At 37.7% G+C, this 22,368-nt stretch overlaps 1 protein-coding gene across 1 annotated transcript in view; it reads left to right on the forward strand.

Moving 5' to 3' along the window:
* The window catches only part of dscamb (Down syndrome cell adhesion molecule b), a 140,365-nt gene that overhangs the window by 84,603 nt on the left and 33,394 nt on the right, over nucleotides 1-22,368 (forward strand). The window contains exons 4-11 of the mRNA XM_046876766.1: nucleotides 1,728-1,874; nucleotides 5,862-6,140; nucleotides 6,820-7,095; nucleotides 14,030-14,326; nucleotides 15,892-16,164; nucleotides 19,566-19,844; nucleotides 20,757-20,876; nucleotides 21,634-21,813. Of these exons, the coding sequence (XP_046732722.1) occupies nucleotides 1,728-1,874; nucleotides 5,862-6,140; nucleotides 6,820-7,095; nucleotides 14,030-14,326; nucleotides 15,892-16,164; nucleotides 19,566-19,844; nucleotides 20,757-20,876; nucleotides 21,634-21,813 (1,851 nt within the window). The remainder of the gene's footprint in view (nucleotides 1-1,727; nucleotides 1,875-5,861; nucleotides 6,141-6,819; nucleotides 7,096-14,029; nucleotides 14,327-15,891; nucleotides 16,165-19,565; nucleotides 19,845-20,756; nucleotides 20,877-21,633; nucleotides 21,814-22,368) is intronic.

Below are 22,368 nucleotides of genomic sequence, written 5' to 3' on the forward strand. Positions count from 1 at the left end.
AAAACAAATTCCAGGTCAGAGCTCTGCAGCAGGCCACTTAAGATCTTCCACTCCAAACCATCTAAATCATATCTCAATTGAGCTGGCTTTGTGCTCAGGGGCAATGTCATGCTGAAAAAAGAGGTTTGGAGCCTCTAGTTCATGTGAGGGTAAAAAATTATGCTATCACATACGAAGACATACTATAGAATTGTGAGCCTCCAACTTTGTGTTAACAGTTTGGGGAAAAACCACATATGGCTGGAAAAGTCAGGTGTCCCAATACTTTTGTCAATATTGTGTATTTATTCTTTTTAAAGAACTTACATGAGCCTGGAAATTGAACCTGTGCACTAAATTTGGATTGTTTGTTACACCAACATACTGTAATGTCCAATGTCCTGACAAGGAGTTATTGGACAAACAAAGGCCTAATCTAGAGTTCGGGGGATGGGGTCTTTCAGGTTTAAAGATCTTAATTAGCAATGATAATTCTTCTTATCCCCTGTACAACTGCTGTCTGGCTCCAGAATTTACCTCCGATTAGCACCAAACAAGCAAATTGGAAAGAATTCCCACTTGGAATATTGAGAGAATAGTGAAATGTTAATTCTGCAATCTAATGTATTCAAAAGACAGAAATTTGATAAGTTTTGACTATAAATGTGCAGACGAATGTAAAGTTGGACATTCATATAGATAATAAAAAATGCTAAATATTGGTTTAAATTTTCATGTCTTATAGGTGCTTAACCAGGCAATGTTGTAATCCTTGGGCATGTCATATACAGTATATATATATATATATATATATATATATATATATATATATATATATATATATATATATACAGTATATATAAATGCACTGCATTTCAATGATGTTGTTGGAGCAGCACTAAAGATATTTTAGTCTTAGATATGGCTTGTTTTGTTTACTGTTATTGAGAATCTAGAAGTCAGAGGAAGGTTAAGATAATCGCTCCTCCTACTGACTTTCTTTCATGGAAACACATGCACACAATGTATGTGTAGTGGTTTCTCACACACCTAGCTTTGAACTATGAGATTAACACCCCACCGCCCCCACCCACCACCACCACACACACACACACTCACACACACACACACACACACACACACACAGACACCCACCCTTAGGATATCAAATCTTAAACGCCCATTTCTAAGTAGGTCATTGCTTACAATAGCTGCAGACTCCTTTTTCCCACTTTCCCTCCCCTTCCTTCACTCTCACACCCTATACGCCACTAGCTGTGTTTGGAAGACTGCATGCATCAACGAATGATTTCAAGCTGCATTGGCTTTTATGCATGGGAATGGAGGTGATGCAGGAAAATCACAATAAATAAATAAAAAATCGTATAAAACGTTTGATTTTTTTCCCTTTTGTTATATGCTGCTCAAACAACACAAGCTGTTTTGTTTGAATACATTTCACTTTAAGTTTGAGGTATCAGCATTGGATATAAACTCAGTAGCAGGACAGTCACGTTCAACATACTCGATACTTTACCACCTTCCTCAAGTTGGCCCGTGCCTTTAAATAGAAGAATAAAATAAATATTTCACACCATCAACCATTTTTCTTTTATACTGAATTTGATTGAATAGCCCAGTGGCATACTTTAAAAATTCTATGAATTTTACTTCTATGACTACGCCGACTGAATACAATTATACTGATTGTCTCGCTCTTTGTTTTTCTCTTTGATTTTCTCTTTTAGGATCAAGATTTCTTGTTACATCCACAGGGGCCTTGTATATTCTGGACGTGCAGTCAGAGGATGCGGTGAACATCTACCGCTGCACCACGCGGCATCGCTACACAGGAGAGACCAGACAAAGTAACAGTGCCCGATTACTTTTATCAGGTGAGAGATTTATAATAATAATAATAATAATAATAATAATAATAATAATAATAATGATTTATTTGTCTTGGTTCGATTCCCGGTCAGGGAACCATCCCCAGCCACTCTCAGTGCCGGTCCCAAGCCCGGATAAATGGGGAGGGTTGCGTTAGGAAGGGCATCCAGCGTAAAAACATGTGCCAAATCAAAACATGCGGAGGATCCGCTGTGGCGACCCCTAGCGGGAGAAGCCGAAAGAAAGTTTTTTATTTGTCTTACTAAATTACATATGGTTACATATGAGAACTTTCTTCATTTGCTCATTTAACATCAGTGGTGTACAGTACCAAAGTAAATGTAGCTGTAACTTTTTAGGGTTTCTGTACTTTACTGAATTATTTCCTTTTGGGGAGACTTTTATTTTGTCGTCACTACCATTCAAAGTCAAATATCTTACTTTTTACTCAAAATAAATGAGACTCCGGACTGTACTATATTTCGCCACAACACCCGTGGCCTTATTTGTGTGATTTTTTTTTAAGTAGTTGAAAGGAAGGCTTTAGGCTCATGATACTTTTAATAAATATTAATCAGTGTTTCACTTATTAATATCATTCTATTGATAGATTGGTGTGCTAAGAGTAACATTAGTCTTTTCACATAAACTGAGTTCATTAGACAAGAGTCTTAAGAGTAATATTTTTACCATGGTTTGTGTACTTCGTCCACCACTGTTTAGCATGCATATCCTCTGGCCATTCTCATCAATGCGAGCAACCAAGTGGTCTTGGTGGTCCTCCTTTCAATCGTAGAACCAGTGTTATGTACAGTACTTATCCGAGTTCGACTTCCTTTTTGTTTGGGAAAAAACACGGCTGTGTCCTTGAGAACTATGTATCAAATTTGCTAAAAAATATTTGGGACACATTTTAAAGTACATACAGTACAGCACTCATCAATAGTGCAAATACCACACTATATACCGGCCAGTCATTTTTATATTGCAGAGAGCCCAATGGCTTCATCTGGATTTCAACTTTTCATGTTTGTCATCTGCCAGCACTTTTTTACTCTCTATTTAACAGTCTTTCCGCACTTAAAAGAGTGTAAACTCGACAACGCATTTACTAGAGAAACTAATAGGTTGTATTAACTAATACATAGTTGACTAGGACAATCCCTAGAAAAAATCCCTCTCATACATATGTGGGAAACACCTTGTGAGGAATGCTGGTGTTATTCCCAGCATCCGGGACTCGGAGACCACAGGGTAGTGGCTAGTAAGGGATGTCCCTTCAGTAATATTAACAGGTGAAACAATTATATTTTTTTATTCAATTGGGGTATCAACAAAATTACTATACAGTATGCAATTCTGTAGGTGTTTTGTATCTTTAAAACTGCACATTCCCCTGGCTCAGGACTTAGAAATCCTTGTGCCCAATGTGTCCAATACGTAGGCAGTATTGTTTACTAGTTTACACCTTACCTCACACCACAGTTTCCTTTTTGGATGGGAAAAGTGTGCTGGACTAGCATATGATGCATGCACAGTACTAGTGACAACTGCCTTTACAACATAGATATGTGCAATTGTCCACATAAAGAACTACGGGCTTGCACACTCTTCATTTGCTAACAGCCTGATATGAGTTTGGAACTCTGCTGATGTGAAAATGCAGAATTCTTCTGTACGATGCAGGAATTAGATACAGAAATTCATCGTTCAGATCTTGAGAAAAACTTAGATCAGATTGATGGAAACCTAGCTTTACACTTTGGCTCCATGCCATGCTGGTTTACAATCATGGATTCATCAGCCTATACCACTAGTGAGACAGTGTCTGCAGAGGCATTCGTCTCAACATCAGTCCTTCTGTATAAAATATGTTTTTAGAGTTAGTATAAGGGGTCTGTTCTTAGGTGTATTTTATGTAGCTGATACATTGTTAGGTAGCCCAGGATTTTACTTTGGCAACTGTACCATGAGTTGTTAGATCAAGCTTTGTTTCTTTAGGCCTTCCCTGCTGCAGCTGTTCCTGAAAAATATCAGCATTTTTTTAGCACCAAAGTTGGCCTAAATTAGAGAAATAGGACCTAGCTTTAGGTCTGTCACTGTATGGCTACTATAAGTTGCTCTAGGCTCTACACTTTATTACACATTTTTGAATTGCTTTTTAACAGCTGTTTCATTTGCCACTTACTTACTGACAGTTTTGGCACCTGTAAAGAAATGTACCTTCTTTTTCTTCACTGTGGCCTCTTAATGAGCTTGCAGTACTTCCATACTGTACATGGAGTTTGTTAAAGCTATCTTTTGCAAATATTCAGGCCTCAAACAGTTTGGGTGTTGGTCATGTCTGTTATTTACAGTAACTCTATTGTGCTGGAGCATAGTCCTGACCCATCGAGCATAAACAGCATTAACTTCTTCAGCAGTTATTAGCAGCTACAGGAGATTGTCTGTTGGATTAGACCACACGGGCCAGCCTTCGCTCCCCACAAAGGCTCCCATCAATAAGCCACACATGACCCTGTCGCCGGTTCACCACTGGTCTTCCTTGGACCGCTTTTGATAGATATTGACCACTGCAGATTAAGAACACCCCAAAAGAGATGCTCTTGTTAAACTTGCAGATGCCTTTGTCAAATTTGCTCAAATCCTTACACCTGCCCATTTTCCCTGCTTCTAACACATTAACTGTAAGGAGAAAATGTTCACTTGCTGCCTAATAAATCCCTCCCATTAACAGGTCCCATGATGAATAGATAATCAGTGTTATTTACTTCACATAAAGTTATAATGTCATAATGTTATGCCTGATTGGCGTATGAACGGCTCGCCATCATTTAAAAGTTGATGGATTTGAAGCAATTGACAGAAATGATTTTTTGTGTGACTTGTTGACATTATACGATTATTTATTTTTCCCTGCAGTGGCCATACTGCTGTACACCAAGTCAGCCAATTGAGTGCATGTCTTGTGAGAGCCATTTGGGGTGAAAACAGTAATTGTCCAGTATTTATTTGGTCCATATCAATATACTAATTGCTGGTTTAGATGTTTAGCCAGAATGAGCTTTTATTGCTTATATTTTGTGTCTTGAATACAAAACATAAACAAGAGAATGAATAGGACAGAGTACACTAAAAGAAAGAAAGGAGGTAAATGATAAGGTTGTGTGTGTAACCATGGCTCTAGTACCAAGTGGTGCCTGGGACAATGGTGATTGTGTGTGGTCAATGGTCATGGATCCTAGTTATCAAGTTGAATGGATCAAGTTATGGTCATGAGGTAAAAGAACAAAATTAACAAAAGTTGATACTTCATTATTTTTATATTTGCACAATTGGCTTACTTTGGAACTTTGGGTTTTGCTTTGTGGGTCACTTGTGCAAGACCCTTATAAGCATACAAGACAAGTATCAACACAGGTGAACCTGACAAAAGGCAATATATTTGTAAAAATGTGAGGGATTGAAGCAAATATCAATAGGTATACAGGCACATTTCCCATTAGATTTCACATCCTATATATTACATATATTTAATCAAATGTAAATAATTCTGTTAATTATGCATTGTTCTCTGTGTAAGATGAAATGGATTTGTTTCTTATAAGCTAATTTAATTTGCTGTATTTGCACAGTATTTGTATATTGTATGTTGAAAAGTAGTGACATTACAGGTTGTAAGATGATAGAAAAGATTTTCAGTGCTTTACTTTAACAGGGAAAAAAACATGTCATCTCCAGCACATTTCTGACCATGAAAATATAAATAGAGTGCAAATGGAAATTAAGCATACCTTGCTTAACAGTGCTGCTTAATTATACTTGCCCCAATAGAGCCCTGTATGTTACATAGTTATATATTATGCCAAAGCAGTTTTCTTTGACTTTTATTAAATAATGATAATGAATATTTTAAGTGCAAAAGAAACTAGAGGTATATTAACAGCAATTACTTTACACTTCTGTCTACATGCTTTATCTTTGTGTTGCAGAGCCCGTGGATTCAGCACCAGTGATACTAGATGGATTTGAGAGAAAGGAGGTCATGGTTGGTCATCGGGTGGAGCTGCCCTGTAAGGCGTCTGGTCATCCTCCGCCTCGCTACCGTTGGCTAAAGGACAACAGCCCATTAGAGTCGGACAGTCGCTATCACCAGAGTGTCTCAGGCCTCCTGATTGAGGCCACCAGACCCAGTGATGGAGGCAACTATGTGTGTGAAGTCTGGAACAGCTTTGGCAATGCCAAGGTGGTGGGACGGTTGGTGGTCAAACGTGAGTTCCCAGTTTCTAGTAGAAAATTGTGAAATGTTTTAGAATCCTGAAGCCATTAATTGGTCACGACCGATTCATAGCATTATGACCATTTGCCTAATTTGAACTGTTCTGTGGCTTGTCTGTGGTAACTGCGACGCACAATGTATTTTGACACCTTTCAATTAGAACTAGCATTAACATCTTAAATTTAATTTGAGGTACAGGAGCTCTTCTGTTGGATCCGACCAGCCATAAACCTGTCACCAGTTCACCAATGTTCCTTTCATGGACCACTTTTGATAAATACTGACCACTGCAGACCAGGAATGAACCACAAGAGCTGCTCTGACTCAGTCGTTTATCCCGCACAATTTGGCCCTTATCAAACTCACTCAAATCTTTACGCTTGCCTATTTTTTCCTTTCTTGCTGCCTAATAAATCGCACCCTAACTAACAGGTGCCATAATAAGTTTAGTGTTATTTGCTTCACCTGTCACAATGTTATAATGTCATAATGTTATGCCTGATCAGTGTAAATGTATTGGAATATCAATGTTAACAAAACACCTAAAGATTATTATTGATATTAAGTCTGTACACTATACAGAGCACATTTTTCTCTTGTGAAAGTTTTAAGATGGATTATGAAAAAATAGCCTTAATGGCTCCTCTGTGTCTTTGTCTGTTTCGTTGTAGAGCCCCTGAAAGCAGTGGTGAGTCCTCGTAAGGTGAGAGGCAGCGTGGGCAGTCAGGTGTCTCTGTTCTGTAGTGTCACTGGCTCTGACGAATATGAAATCACCTGGTATAGAAATGGAGAAAGGATCCAGCCAGGGCCCAATGTCCGTATCACTGGCCTCAGCCATGAGAACCTGGTGATGGAGGGCATGGCCAAGAGTGATGGAGGAGCCTACCAATGTTTTGCCCGCAATGGCAAGATGTCCACCCAGGATTTTGTGCAAGTCATTCTGGAGGGTGAGTTGAATTTAACCTAATCTAAAAAGACTTTTAAGATGGATTTAATCTAAGACAAACACAAGGTATGCCAATCTCTTAAGAAGCATTTCTTTTGACATTCAATTAAAATCCAATATTTTCTATAGTTAAATTCACGCTTCAATGGTAATATTTTATCACTGTGCATCTATAAAAATGTTTGAACACTCTGACAGTTTCATAATTTAGGTTAAATCTTAGTGTTGCAAAGATGACAGTATCAAAATTGATTGCCGTGACTTAAGTTACCTCTAAACAGAGAGCATCACTGCATTGCAGTTCAGAGGCGGCCACACTCCAGGTTAAGTGAGCTCTGAGCCCGAAAGGAGCGGGGAGAGCAGAGGACTCATAAGAGGAGGAGATATCATCCACAGTCCACCTGCTAAGGATCTGCTTAATCACAGGAAAACAATTCTAATATGGACTGTAGTGAAAAAACAGCTGGGGCAACTTTCTTCACAAGGCAGTTCTGTGGACACACCCGGTTAAGGAGGATAGTCGAGAGCACTTTGGGGAAATACCCCCCGGCCTGGGGTAGAGAAAGGCACTGGCAATGCCTTGCGTGAACTCCAGACAGGAGGGTGTCACGGAAAGGGTGTGAAGGCCCCCAAATCTCTTTAGAGATGAGATGGCCAGTAAAAAGACTATCTTGACTGTCTGAAATCTCAAGGGCAGCTCAGGCAAAGGCTTAGACAGGGCCTTCATATCTAGGTGTCACTAGCGGGTTCTTCCCTAGCTTTTTGGGCAGGTCAGCCTGGTAGGTTTGCAAAACCGCAATGGTAAACCAAAGCCGAAGAGGTCCAAAGGGGCCTGGTGGGCAGTACCTGGGCTTTTAGGGATGACGCAGCACCGGGAGAGAGATAGCCAGCCAGCGCCTCTTCAACCCGGGGAATCGTCCCGTAGCCGCACTGTTTCAGTCCCACTACGTTAGAGTAGAGAGAAATATTGAGACTGAAGAGGCAAGCCAGAGAAGGGCTGTCCCCAGAATATGGACACCTCGGTGTGCAGATCTGGAAAGAAGGGCACGCTAGCGAGAGTGCCCTCCTTGAAGAGCGATCTGCTGAAGCGGAGCATACGCAGGGACATGCATCTGCAGTGCGAGCAGTGCTCCACTCCCAGACAAGCTACACATTAGACGGCCTGAAAGACCGCTTGCCATTGGTTAGCTTTTCCAATTTGCTTGTTTACCATTGCCACGGCCATTCTTGTATTTGCTAAGGAAGCAGAAGAAGTGTATACAAGACTTCAAGTCATAGCCTTAAACGGAATTGCAGCAAAATGTCAGTGAAGACACAGGAATCAACTTTCTCAAAGCCGCAGGACTGTAGTGTGGACTGGAATGGGCAAATGGGGTGGCCAGAATGTACAATAGTAAAAAGCAGGCAAGGTTTTTGTTTGCCCATTCAAAGGGTGTACAAAAGCCTAAAAAGGCTTCAACTATATAGAGCTATATAGAGAGGGAAAAAGTATACCCTTACTGAGTTAGCACACAGAGCAGAGATGATTCAAGCCAGTGAGCATGGGCCAATTGCCAGAATATTAGCAGCAATGCAATCAAGTGCCATACAGTGGCCTAATATGTTAAGACAGATTTTTAGTGACACTCTTTTACTCAAAGCTTGAGGTTCATCTTAGAGATTGTCCCACATTTGTTACATTTGGGGGTCAGAATGTAAACCACAGTATGATACAGTAGCAATATTCCAAGCAAACTCAATGCCATCTTGGCAAAACAACTTTCACATAATACAATGTAGCATATTGTATTAGCTTCCCAAAGAAAACTGTATCTGCATCTAGTTATAACAGCATACATAATGATAGAAGTGGAAACCACAGGCATTGTGGGTAGATAGGTGCTGTGAAAAACCTGTTAAAGAGCCGATACACTGGTTTGTAAATCTTGCAAAGCACAGGCTAAGGCTACATCTACACTAATCCAGATAAATTAGAAAAAAAAAAAGTTTTTGTCTAAAAACATTTCACATCGTTTTAAATCTTTCCCAAAAGTAGCTCATCCACACTGAAACTTCTGAAAATTAGCAAAATTTTAAATGATTCGTCTTATAAAAATGGTCAAACGTTAATAAAATTTGTGCCGTTAAAATGAATTTGCGTTAACACGTAATTTATGTATTGTTTAAATTGCAAATTTTGTTAGCTAATGAAAGTGTCCACGCTGAACAACCACCATATAGAACACAAGCAGAGCAAAGATGATGATGATCAGGTAATCAGGAATATCCCTGTTCTCAGTCATGTTTACATCGCTGACTCACTCTTTTTACAGTCCATACTGCGACTCAAAAACCGCATTTTCAAATGTATCCATTTCGAAAAGCGTTTTCAAAAAGCTTCTTTTTGTTGACTACAAAGCCAAAAGGAAGAGAAAAATATGCACTTGCAAACTAAAACATGGCCTAAGAAGGCACTAGGTAAGCACTCCTTCATGGTTGAAAACTCACAACTATGCATAAGGGACCAGAGGAATTAGCGACAAAAGTTATCCAGGTTACAATACATGCCTCGTTGCTACCATAGCGACAATCGGGATGCAAAGGATGGAGGAGGAGACTAACCCAACATTAGTATGAGGTTAGAAAGTACACATTTGACAATTTTCAACCTGTGCTATTAAAGCATTAAACGTTGATTTGATCAGATCAAGTCCACAAAGTATCATTTACAGTTTTGTCATCCACCATCGAACACAAGGTCCATCTCAGATAAGTGCAACACCCAATTTAATTGCCCATACTAAATGTGAAAGTGGAGTCAATATTAAAAAAAAATAAATGCTATAGAGTTTTTAAATGAGCCAGAGCATCTGGAGAGATTTTTTTTGTCAAAGATATTTCATGACTGCAAAAAAAGGAATTTCTCTATTCCGAATGCTTATTTCATGTATGTGTCAGCTATATTATTCTGACGTTTTCTCAATGTTTGTTATTAGCAATTCCACATATTAAAAATGAAGGCCTTACGGATAGTGCTGGCACAAGAACCAGGAACAGCTAAGGTACTATTGTGGACGGATAACACTTTAGTAGTTTTACATCAACCATCGAGGCCAGGATGTATTCACTTATGAAATGTGAGACTGTATGTTGGGATGAAACTCCAGTGCTCCAGACGATGCAGCCAGTATCGTTGGTTACACTTTTGTGGACATATATATTCGCAATATTCAATTAACATTAAATTTACTGCCCACATTCACTAGTGGTGGACAGTAAAGAAAGTAAATGTATTGTATTGTGTATTTATGTAGCTGTTTAAGGTATCTGTACTATACTAAAGCATTTCCATTTGGAGAGAGTTTTACTTTAACTTTACTACATTTCAAAGTCAAATAGCTTAATTTTACTCAAATACATTTTGCAAAATCAGTTGTTCCTTTTTATTTATTAGTGGATAAAAAACTCCATTTACGAGTGGGTAAAAACGCTTTGTTTTGAACTTGTTTTGATTGCCGCTTGGTGGTATCTACTTATCATGAACATACAGTTCAGATTCAGTTCAACAGCAAGCAGAACATTTCGTGGCCTTATTTGCATAATTTCCCTAAGTAGTCCAGTAGTTCATAAGAATGTTTTGGGCGTATGGTCATTTTAATAGATATCAATCAGTGTTTAACTAATTAATATCATTATATTAATAGATCGTGTGTGCTAAGAGTAACAGAGTCTTTAAACATAAACTGAGTTGATTAAGCAAGAGTTTTGTGGCAAAGATTATAATAGGAACATTACAGCCATAATAAATCATCGTACATTTGATATTGAAGTACATTTGAAGGCAAATACTTTTGTACTTTTACTCAAGAAAAAGTTTTAAGGGAGTACTTTTACTTTTTACATCCATAATCAAGAGCATTATTTGACCATTAATAAGGTTTATCGTCAGTTGCAAAAAGCATTGGCTGTGTGAGTTATCATCATCTTCAGAGTTTAGTAATGAGATCTTGAGTCTGTACTTTAATTAAGATTAGAATCTTGAGGATATGAGTGATTCTCACCTAGAAGAGAAGACAGTAACAGTGTAAGGTAAGGTACAGTAAGGATTGTGTGATACATCTTTTTCAGCATTGTGTGATGTCTGCTTATCAGTTACAGAGTACGGAATTAATTTATGGAGAGATTCTCATTACAAATGGAGAGCAGTGTCAAAACAGTGTCAGTGATTCCAATTTTCAAATCACTACTATTGTAAACAGTATATATACTGTAAAGCTGATGAATCACTATTAGCTTAACTGAGCAAGAGAGACCAATATACATGCTTTGAGTGGTAAATGCTACACAAAAAATTCGATCAACGATGAAGGTAAGCATTGTCTGGAAAGGTTACAAACTTCAAAGATGATTTTGAGATGCAGTCAGTAGATTTTGAAGTAAACCTCTGTGGAATATAAGGAAGCAGAACAGTAGGTTACATAAGAAAACATTTGAATGTGATCTAGCTAAAGCCTTTCTTTAGGATATTCTGTATATGTTATGTCACTGTCACATTTATAAAGTAATGACCTTGCTTAAAGTGGCGTATTCTGCTTAAATGCTTGAATGTGAAGCAGAAATGGTTCTTTCCTGGAAAGACCTTTGTTTGTTATGATTCCACAGACGCATATGTAGATAAACAAATTCCATCTATAAACCCACAGTAAAATGTATAGGTAAAATACAATTCATTTTCCTCATCTACACAATTCACTTTAGTTCACACTTGGACCTTTGGATGGCTACATGAGTTCCACTGATGAATGAAGCGGGTCAAGTGTAGTTGACCAGGCCATGATAAGAACACTTTTGAAATACAGCCAAGATAACATTTTATCAAATGCTGAGACAAAGAAGAGTTTTCTGTAGCATTTTTACCTTGAGATGACCATGGACCTTCAGCCAGCAGATTCTTACCTGAGCCCGGTTTCTGTGGCAACTGTGTTTAATGGCAGTGGAACTGAGTAAAGAGATATTGATCATCTATAATGATGTGAAGTGAGTCTGCACAGTCAGAGAGCAGTGATGAGCTATGACTTCAAAGGCACCAAGCTTGAAATTACAGCTGTTTTTTTATTGGCTGAAAGGAATAAAGGAGAAACAAAAAACAAAAAGTCATTTTAAAGGTCAAAACTATTTCTAAGTGATGAAATTGTAGTTTTTTTTTTATTATCTTTTTTTGGCAAGGAGTTTGGATTACACCTACAGTACAAACAGACAACCTACACTGACTATTCATGGTCTTTAGTTTGCACAACAATTTCAAGAAGCATGGTTGTGACGAGCCATTATGTAAAATAGTATAGCATAATATTAATAATGTTTCATACATTTCATACATAATACAATGGCATAAAGGTTAATACAAGCAGACAAGCATTTGGACTGTGATGCACTGTTTTTGAACATGCTGTATATACATTGGTAAAAACTGCTTTAATTATCATTAATTAAAATTATTAGTAGATGCACTATACTTATTTAGAAAGTGACCAAGTAAATTTATGATTTGCTGTCTGTCGGAAACAAAGATATAAAAGCCGACTATCTGTACCATATTGAATTCATAGCATAATGTTTTTTTCTATTGCATCATATTGCGTATTGTGTTAAATCAAATAGAAATCGGAATGCACTGCATTGTAATAGGGGTGAATCATATCTCATCGCATTGGTAGCTGCTTCATATGTATCTTTAATGTATCCTATCCTTGGCTATGCTGTACACTATATAAAAATACATATAAAGTGCATCACTTCACTTTTTCCACATTTGTGGCTGTTAGGTTAAAGCCTTATTCCAAAATGGATTAAATTAATTGTCCTCAAAATTTTACAAACAATAGCCAATAATGACAATGTGAAAAAAGTTAGCTTGTTGTCTTTGCAAATTTATTCAAAATAAAACATGAACTACGATTCTTGAGATGTTTCTGCAACTTGATTAAAGTCCACATGTGATAGACCAAGGAATTGTCTGTGGACCTACAAGACAGGTATATATCGAGACACAGATCTGCATTAGCATTGAATGTCCCAATGAGCACAGTGGCCTCCCTCATTCGTAAATGGAGGAACTATGGAACCACTAGGACTCTTCCTAGAGCGGGCCACCCGGCCAAATTAAGTGATTGGGGTAGAAGGGCCTTGGTCAGGGAGGTGACTGAGAACTCTGAAAAGAGAACTCTGAAGGAGCTTCAGCATTTCTCTGTGGAGAGAGGAGAACCTTTCAGAAAAAACAACTATCCCTGCAGCACTCCACCAACCGGGCTTGTTTTTGCCAAAAGGCACCTGAAGGACTCTCAGACTATTAGAAACAAAGAACTCTTTGGCCTGAATGCCAAGCGTCATGTTTGGAGTAAACCAGGCAGTGCCTGGTGATTATACTCATCACCTGGCCAATACCATTCCTACAGTAAAGCATGGTGGTGGCAGCATCATGCTGTGAGGATGTTTTTCAGTAGCAGGAACTGGGAGATTAGTCAGGATCGAGGGAAAGATGAATGCAGCAATGTACATAGACATCCTTGATGAAAAACTGCTTCAGAGCACTCTGGACTTTGGACTGGGGCGATGGTTCATCTTCCAACAGGACAACAACCCTAAGCACACAGCCAAGATAACAGAAAAGTGAAGCTGGAGAGGTTCTGCAAAGAAGAATGGGAGAAACTTTCCAAAAATAGGTGTGCCAAGCTTGTAGCATCCTACTCAAAAAAATCTGAGGCGCAAAGTAACAAAGTACTGAGCAAAGCCTTAATAAATTAGCAAATATTTCAAACAAACTTCTTTCACGTTTTCATTATGGGGTATTGTTAGTAGAATTTGGAGCCCTGTGAATACTTTCCAGATACGCTGTATTTTCGATTTCCCTAACAATCAAGTTGCATTAACGTTCTGTGTTTATATATTCTCCTCAGATGGCACTCCAAAGATACTATCAGCCTTCAGCGAGAAGGTGGTGAGCCCCAACGAGCCAATTTCCCTGGTGTGTCACGTCAAAGGCACCCCACTCCCCAGCGTGACCTGGACACTGGATGATGAGCCGGTCATCAAGGACAGCCACCACCGCATGGATCGCTTCATCACGGTTGAGGGCCACGTTCTCAGCTACCTGAATGTTTCACATACGCAGGTCACCGACGGCGGCGTTTACCGTTGCACTTGCAACAACTCTGCCGGATCGGTCTCCTACCAGGCGCGAATAAACGTAAGAGGTGCTTGTCAGATCAGCTCCTCCAACAAAAACAAACAAAACTGCACTCACATTACACTTTAATGATACCTGTGTTTAAGATGTTTATTTTTTTTGCCGTCTGAGAGACACTGTCGGATTGTTCATGTTTCTGATTTTGGTTTTGACAAATACGTTGTTTATTGTTGCAGCCAGTGTTTTCAGAAAAGGCCACCATATATTTTTTTTGTAATCAGGGTTATTTCTGAACATTTGAAGACTCCAAATAACATTTGAGTAGCTCCAAAGCTACTTTGTTAATACAATTATACAAAATATGGCTAAGGGTTTAGAGGTACCAGACTTTCACATGCATATGTGGGTTTTTTCCAAACCTTTGCCACAAAGTTTGAAGCACATAATTGCTTATGATTTCTGTATACTGTAGCATTACAATATCTAATCACTGAAACTAAGTCAGTTCCAACAGGATAATACCCCTGTGCACAAAGCCGGATTAATACATGGTTTGCCCAAATGGAAGAGCTCAATTAGACAGCACAGAAGAATGAAGATTATTATTATTATTATTATTATTATTATTATTATTATTAACAGCAAACAGGGCTAAATCTGGAATGAGATGTTCGAAAAGCACATATGTTGGATTGTCAGACATTTGATTTTATAGTGTACTTCTCAATTTGTAGACCACAAAGAAGTTGATGTGAAAGCCAGAACCATGGTTAAATATATCATTCTAATTATAATGGGCGTTTAGAGGCCCTGCATGCCTGCTTAATCCACTTATAGCTAAAAACAGCCCTGTTTGTTAGTATACACTCAATGACTGTAGCTTACTGTACTGTGTAAAACCATACTATATCCTGTCAGTCACTAGAAAAGAATAGAGACCACCATAGGACCACTTAGCAGATAATTAATTAGGTTGGATTATTCAAAACCAACAAAAGCTATTTAGTAAAAGCTTTTTTTATATTATAACTGCTTTATATGGTAGTTCTATAATAATCAAACACCTACACAGTGGACCAACAATGTCATTGTGTCTAATAAAGTGGCCACTATGTATACGCAAGCTCTAATGGCAAGCTACATGTATTTTTACACCGTTTCTGAGATTTGCTTTATAACATAAAGATTAGGTTTGTATGCTAATAATACAGTATATGGCATTATGAATAGCTTGTTATATGAATAGTTTTTTATATATAACAAATCTTGTTGCATACAGTGCAATCTTGTGTAATAGCACACAATATTATCTCTGCACTCCAGCAAACTGGAATGAAACTTATGAGGTGCAGGTGCACACAGCCTCATGATATTCATACAGCTTATTTAATATATAGCCCTAATATAGCAGGTGGCTGCTCAGATGTTTCTGTATATAAATATAGTCTTGAGTAAACTGGCTCATAACCGTGATCAGCTTAGCGAATAGGCGCACTTATGCTAATATATTAAAATTAGATATATTGGCCCTCCATGGCTATGAAATATAGTTATGCTCAGCAGTACAACTCAACAAAAGGATCAACGTTCCGGAACATGTTGACATTCCTGATGTTGTCTTTTCCCTAACAGGTCCTGCCAGTATCCGCCCAATGAAAAATCTCACTGCCATCGCGGGGCGGGACATGTTCATTCACTGCCGCATCATAGGCTACCCTTACTATTCCATCAAGTGGTACAAAGATTCCAACTTACTCCCCTTTAACCATCGCCAGCGTGCCTTCGAGAACAACGGCACATTGAAGCTGTCTAATGTGCAAAACTCAGATGAGGGCGAGTACACGTGCTACGTTCTGGTCGATCCTGAGAAACAGATCCATCGCAGCGTCCATGTTACAGTAAAAGGTCAGCTGGCAAGAAGTGCTTTAACTTAAAAAGCAAGCTTTGCTTAATGCATTTCCAGGTTTCCAGGTTTGTAAATGTCTCTCAGGAATGAATAATGTGATCTAACAGAAGCAGAAAGATCTTAATTTATTTCTTTTGCATGCACATGTATTCCATTACAATATATACAGTTTTGAACAGGGACAGCTGGTGTAAAAATTGGACTAGCAGGGCATTCAGATTTTAAAAATATATTAATATAAAGTTTCTTTTTTTGGAAGCTATTATCACATTATTAAGTTCAATCAAACATATATGCAAGAAGGCTGTCACAAGATGGCTGTCTCGTAGTCGCATTGCTTGTGTCTGTCTGCTGAAATTAATGCTGCATATCTGCATGACACAATACTTTCATACATAGTAGGGGCGGTTTAGCTCTGTGTTACGATAACTGATTAATGAAATTGGGTTTACAGTATGCGCTTCAATAGTAAATAAATCTCAAATAGAGTATTAATACTAACTGCTTTATTATTAGAGTTAGTTTGTGAGACATCCGGTTGGTGCTGAGGACATTGGAGGTAGGTATAAGAGAGAGGAGAGCTGTGTGGGTTCTTTTTTCTTTTGGCATTTTTAGTGCTTAGAAAATGAAAATAAAACACTCACTAGTACAAAAAACAAGACAGCTCATTTATATTACACAGGTGTAGTCGCTCATACTCTGAAACTTCTCCCTTTTATGCCTGGCTTTGCCCTCAGTGCTACAGAGGATCAACTAAATGTACATTAGATAAACTAATCAAAGTCTGATTGCAGTATAAATTACAAAATGAAGTACAATGGAACCACATGCTTAGTTGGGTTACCGCTTTTCTGTTTACTATGTTTAGTGTTTAGAAGAAACACGACATGAAGTGAGTAGGGCATTACAGACTTGAATAATTTAAAACCATAAAAGCAGCTGCCTTTTTATCTTTATGTGTGTGTGTGTGTGCGTGTGTGTAAAGGTTTGGCTCACATCATTCTTATTATATTGTCAATGAGACCTAATGATATATTGCATCGTTTAACTCGTTGAGATATTAAGAGAAATCAGCCTCCCATCTAACATCGCGACCAGCCATGACCGGTTTTGACAATAAGGCCAATGCCTGTTATTCATTATAACACATTGAATTGTTATAATGGTTTATGCATAACACCATAATTCAGTCCAACTTAAAAATCATCACCATGCGTGTGCTCTCAAGTAGCATCGGCAGCATATGCTCAGTCATCTTGTTACTCTTTTGAGTGGATGCCATCAGTGATAAAAAGAAAAAAAAACATCTCCACGATTGAGTTAGCTAATTTGTTCATGCTTAAAATTCTGAAGCAGCTAGGGGGGAATCCCTAGAGTCCATTATCCCCACTTTGTTGTGAATTAAATAAGCAGTGAAGTGCTGCTTTAGTTCAGCGTTATTTTAACTCATTGATTCTCACGACAGGCTGATGCACACCATGGCTGGGTCCCCTGAGAATGCATTATGCTAAATTTGCCGGGAAAGGAAATAACCCTTTTATAGTTGTCTTTTTCCTCTTCACTGCTCTGCTTCTCCCCTCATTAGCTCACATTATGCTTCCTCCTCAGTGAAATCTGCAGATTTGGAGGCGCAGGGGTTTGTGATACAGGCAGAGCAAAACCTTGCGGTTGAAAATTCCCGGTTATCTTACTTGTGATAGCATGCATTTGGTGGTTGCCTCGTCATCACATGTTATGTAGTATATTCTTATTATTTATAGCCATTGGGATATTTAGTGTAAATAAGTGGAATGTTGTCATTAATGCAATTGGAATCAACCAGAAAATTTTGCGGTTTGTACAAAAGGGGCTGAACAGTCTTCTTATTAAACTTGTAAAAAAAAAAAAACATTCTATGTGCAGATTATGGACTTTATTATAGGATATAAATGGAAATGCGGTGCATCTGGAACGCATTCACAGTACTTCATTTTATGTTAAAGTCTTATTTCAAAATGGATTATATTCATTATTTTCCTCAGAATTCTACAGATTATCCCTCATACTGACAACGTGGAAAAGTTTGTTTGAATTCTTTGCAAATTTTGGGGAAAAAATAAATAAATAAATAAAATTACATGTACATAAGTATTCACAGTCTTTGCCATGACACTCAAAATTGAGCTCAGGGGCATCCTGTTTCCTCTGATGATCTTTGAGATCCTTCTACAACTTGAAAACCTGCTCCGGGGCGCTTTGGACCCAAGACTGGAACGATGGTTTATCTTCCAACAGGACAAAGACCCCAAGCACACAGCCAAGATAACAAAGGAATGGCTATAGGACTCTGTGAATGTACTTGAGTGGCCTAGCCAGAGCCCAGACTTGAACCTGATTGAACATCTCTGGAGAGATCTGAAATTAGCTGTGCACCGACGCTTTCCATCCAGCCTAATGGAACTTGAGAGATTCTGAGAGGTTCTGCAAAGAAGATTTAGAGAAACTATCATATTAAAAAGAGTTGTAATTGTGCTGAAGGTGCTTTAACAAAGTTTTGAGCAAAGGCTGTGAATACTTATGTACATGTGATTTTTTAAAACAATATATATATATATATATATATATATATATATATATATATATATATATATATATATATATATATATACATTTGCAAAGATTTCAAACACATCTTTCACATTGTCATTATTGGGTATTTCTTTGTATTTTGAGGAAAATAATTAATTGAATCCATTTTGGATTAAGACTTTATCATAACAAAATGTGAAAAAAGTAAAGCTTTGTAAATATTTTCTGGATGCACTGTATTTGGTTATTAATATTTTTTTACAAATGACAATATTACTTATGCCTTTTGGGTCACATTGAATGGAACATACAGGAAGCAAGTTATATTATAGTGACTATAGATGCTTAAATTATACTAAAAATATTAATGTTCCTTTAAGGTACATAAAACAAAAATGAAGAACGCACAGAAGGTTCTGTCCTAAAGAGTTTTCCATGGTGTAAAACATAAACATACAATTTTATGAAATTGCACTTGAGAAGATCTACCACTGGCGACTCCTTCACTGTTAAGTAAACCTCACTATATAAACAGTTCTATAACTATTTTTAATTAAATAACAAGATGTCATGTTTATTACGTATACTACAATATGCCACATAGGCTGTACAAGTCCCTGTATATAAAATGCTACCATTGAAAGATATCATAAGCGTATTACAAGAGTAGGCCTGCGATTCATCCTACAGCGACTATAGCATAAATAAATAATGGTATAATTACGCTTTAACCCTTCAAACTTTTTGTATCAAATGAATTCATTCATTTTATTTCTCTCCCTTGTTCTCTGTCCCTCCCTCTCTTCATCTCTATGACATAACTTTCTCTTAGTTCCACCTTTGATCCAGCACTCAGACTCCCAAAGCGCCTCCATAGGTCAGAGAGTCTTCATCCCATGTGTGGTGACCTCCGGTGACCTGCCCATGTCCATTACTTGGCACAAAGACGGCAAGCCCATCAATGCCAGCTTAGGTGTCACTATCGACAACATTGATTTCACCAGCTCGCTGCGCATTTCCAACCTATCTGAGATCCACAATGGGAGTTATACCTGTATAGCCCGGAATGAAGCGGCTGCTGTGGAGCACAGCATTCAGCTTATTGTTAAAGGTCAGAGATGAAATTTCTAAGATCTTTTAAAGGTGACAATAAGCAAAAATTAGCAAGTAATATATACTACATTATTTCTTACAATGGCTATATGTATGCACCCTGTAATTTCTATCTGACCTGCTCTTATATACGGTATACAAATACAAATAATTAACTATAGAAGTGAATAAATAAATTGTGTATTTCAAAATGATATACATATATGTATAATTTCAGGTGTGCTAGAAGGTTCCTTATTTATATGCAGTGGTGGACGAAGTACACAAACCATGTACTTGAGTTAAAGTAGAGATACACTCTGTAAAATATGACTCCAGTAAAAGTAAAAGTATTTGCCTTCAAATGGACTTAGGTATCCAAAGTACTATGATTTATTATGGCTATAATTTTCCTATTATAATTTTTGTCACAAGACTGTTGCTTAATCAACTCAGATTATGTGAAAAGACTCTAATGTTACTCTTAGCACACTGATCTATTAATCGAATGACATTAATGAGTCAAACACTGATTGACATCTATATGTATATATATAGTAATAAGGAAATAAGGCCGCAGGTGTTGTGGTGAGAACTGTATGTTGGTGATAAGTAGATACACCAAGCGGCAATTAAAACAAGTTTAAAACAGAGCTCGCGCTCGACCCTGATTGGTGGATTGCTGCGTGCTTGACCAGTTAAGCTTTTATCCAATCATAAATAAAAGGAACAACTGATTTTGCAAAGTGTAAATGAGTAAAAAAGTAAGAGATTTGACTTGAAAATGTAGTGAAGTTAAAGTCAAAGTCTCCCCAAATGGAAATACTTCAGTAAAGAAAAGATACTCAAAAAAGCAAAGTACTGTAAAGGATTACATTTACTTTGTTACTGCCTACCATTGGTTATATGTTAATTTGTTTGTTTTCTACAGTCCCTCCACATTTTGAGGTGCAACCTCGAGACCAGGATGGAATCTACGGGAAATCTGTTATTCTGAACTGCTCGGCTAAAGGAAACCCGATTCCTACAATTGTGTGGAAACATTCTAAAGGTTAAAAAATGTTATGGAGTTTGTTGAATTTGCAACTGGATAATATTTTTGTTGAATTAATCGTTTTAATTAATTTCCTTAATTGTATTAAACTAAGCATTGCTGCTTCTGTTTTAATGCTTGTTCATGAAAAAGTGAAACCTCATTCAGCTTCATTTTTCTTTGTAGCTGAATTTAGAATATCTAATATGCACCAAATTATAGCAATGCCAAACAGTTAACTCGTGGAAAATCACAGAAACAGAAAATGCTTGTGAAAACATTGATGGTAATTAAATAAATTAAATAATTGCACTGCTTCTTTGTCAGTCTGAAAGTACATAGAAATTAGGGTTCAATAAAAAAAAGATTGTATTACTAAGTGTATACATTAGTAGGCAGATTTGCACTGTGCACTTCATTTTGGAAGACTGATACATGCAATTGTGCAATCAGCAAATCATGAGGCAGCAGCATAACATGCAATAAAATCAGGCAGATATCATAATCTTATTTCTCAAATCTATTCATTTATATTTGTATAGCGCTTGGACTTCGTCACAACACAGCTTCCCAGGAATAAATAGATTGAGAATATTACCTTTAAAGTCATAAAATTGTCCCTAAGTTAATCCTATGTGAGTAATCCAGAGTGGACTGTTTCAAGGAAAAACTTCTATATTAAAAACTTAAGGAATCAGACTCAAAATGAAAACCATCCTCAGCTGGGTCACATATAAAATTGTATAACTCCTTGTTTTATACATTGTGTTCCCAGGCGCCGGAGTTCCACAGTTCCAGCCCATTGCTCTGAACTCGGGATCTCGTGTGCAGTTGCTAGAGAGAGGCTCACTGCTCATTAAACACGTGCTGGAGGAGGACAGTGGCTACTACCTGTGCAAGGTCAGCAACGACGTGGGTGCTGACATCAGCAAGAGCATGTACCTCACCGTCAAAAGTAAGGAGCTTTACTCAGTCTGTGTGTGTCTTTGTGTTTTTGTACATCAAGTGGTACCCATTATGCAGATGTGCTCCTAACTGGGAATTCAAATTCTTTTATTAAATCCACTGATAATTAGTCAACAAAACAGACACTTCTGGTCATTACATTTTCTTCATTAGTGAATTGTGATATAAAAATCAGCTTATATGATAAAATACATTTTACTTAACAGTGGAGCGAGTAAACACTGCATTTCATGCAGTAATCAAATGATTAGTACATTTTGCAGTCCGATGGGGTTTCGTGTGTGTATATATGTGTGTGTTGGATACAGTCCACAGCACCACAGCGCAGGCCCCCAGGCAGCTTTCTGCCCTGTTGAGCGTTGTGAATGCGGTATTCTGCTCCACAATAAACTCTATTTGTGAAGGAACAGACTTATATACCATCCATTACTCCTCCACAATTCGAAACAACACAGATATGTTTACTTTTGCCTACGTTAAACATTCCATTATCCACTTTCAATTATCAGGTATTTTCCATCATATCAGGTATCCAGCAATGACC

The sequence above is a fragment of the Silurus meridionalis genome, chromosome 20 (genome assembly GCF_014805685.1).
Source record: "Silurus meridionalis isolate SWU-2019-XX chromosome 20, ASM1480568v1, whole genome shotgun sequence".
Lineage (NCBI taxonomy): Eukaryota > Metazoa > Chordata > Actinopteri > Siluriformes > Siluridae > Silurus > Silurus meridionalis.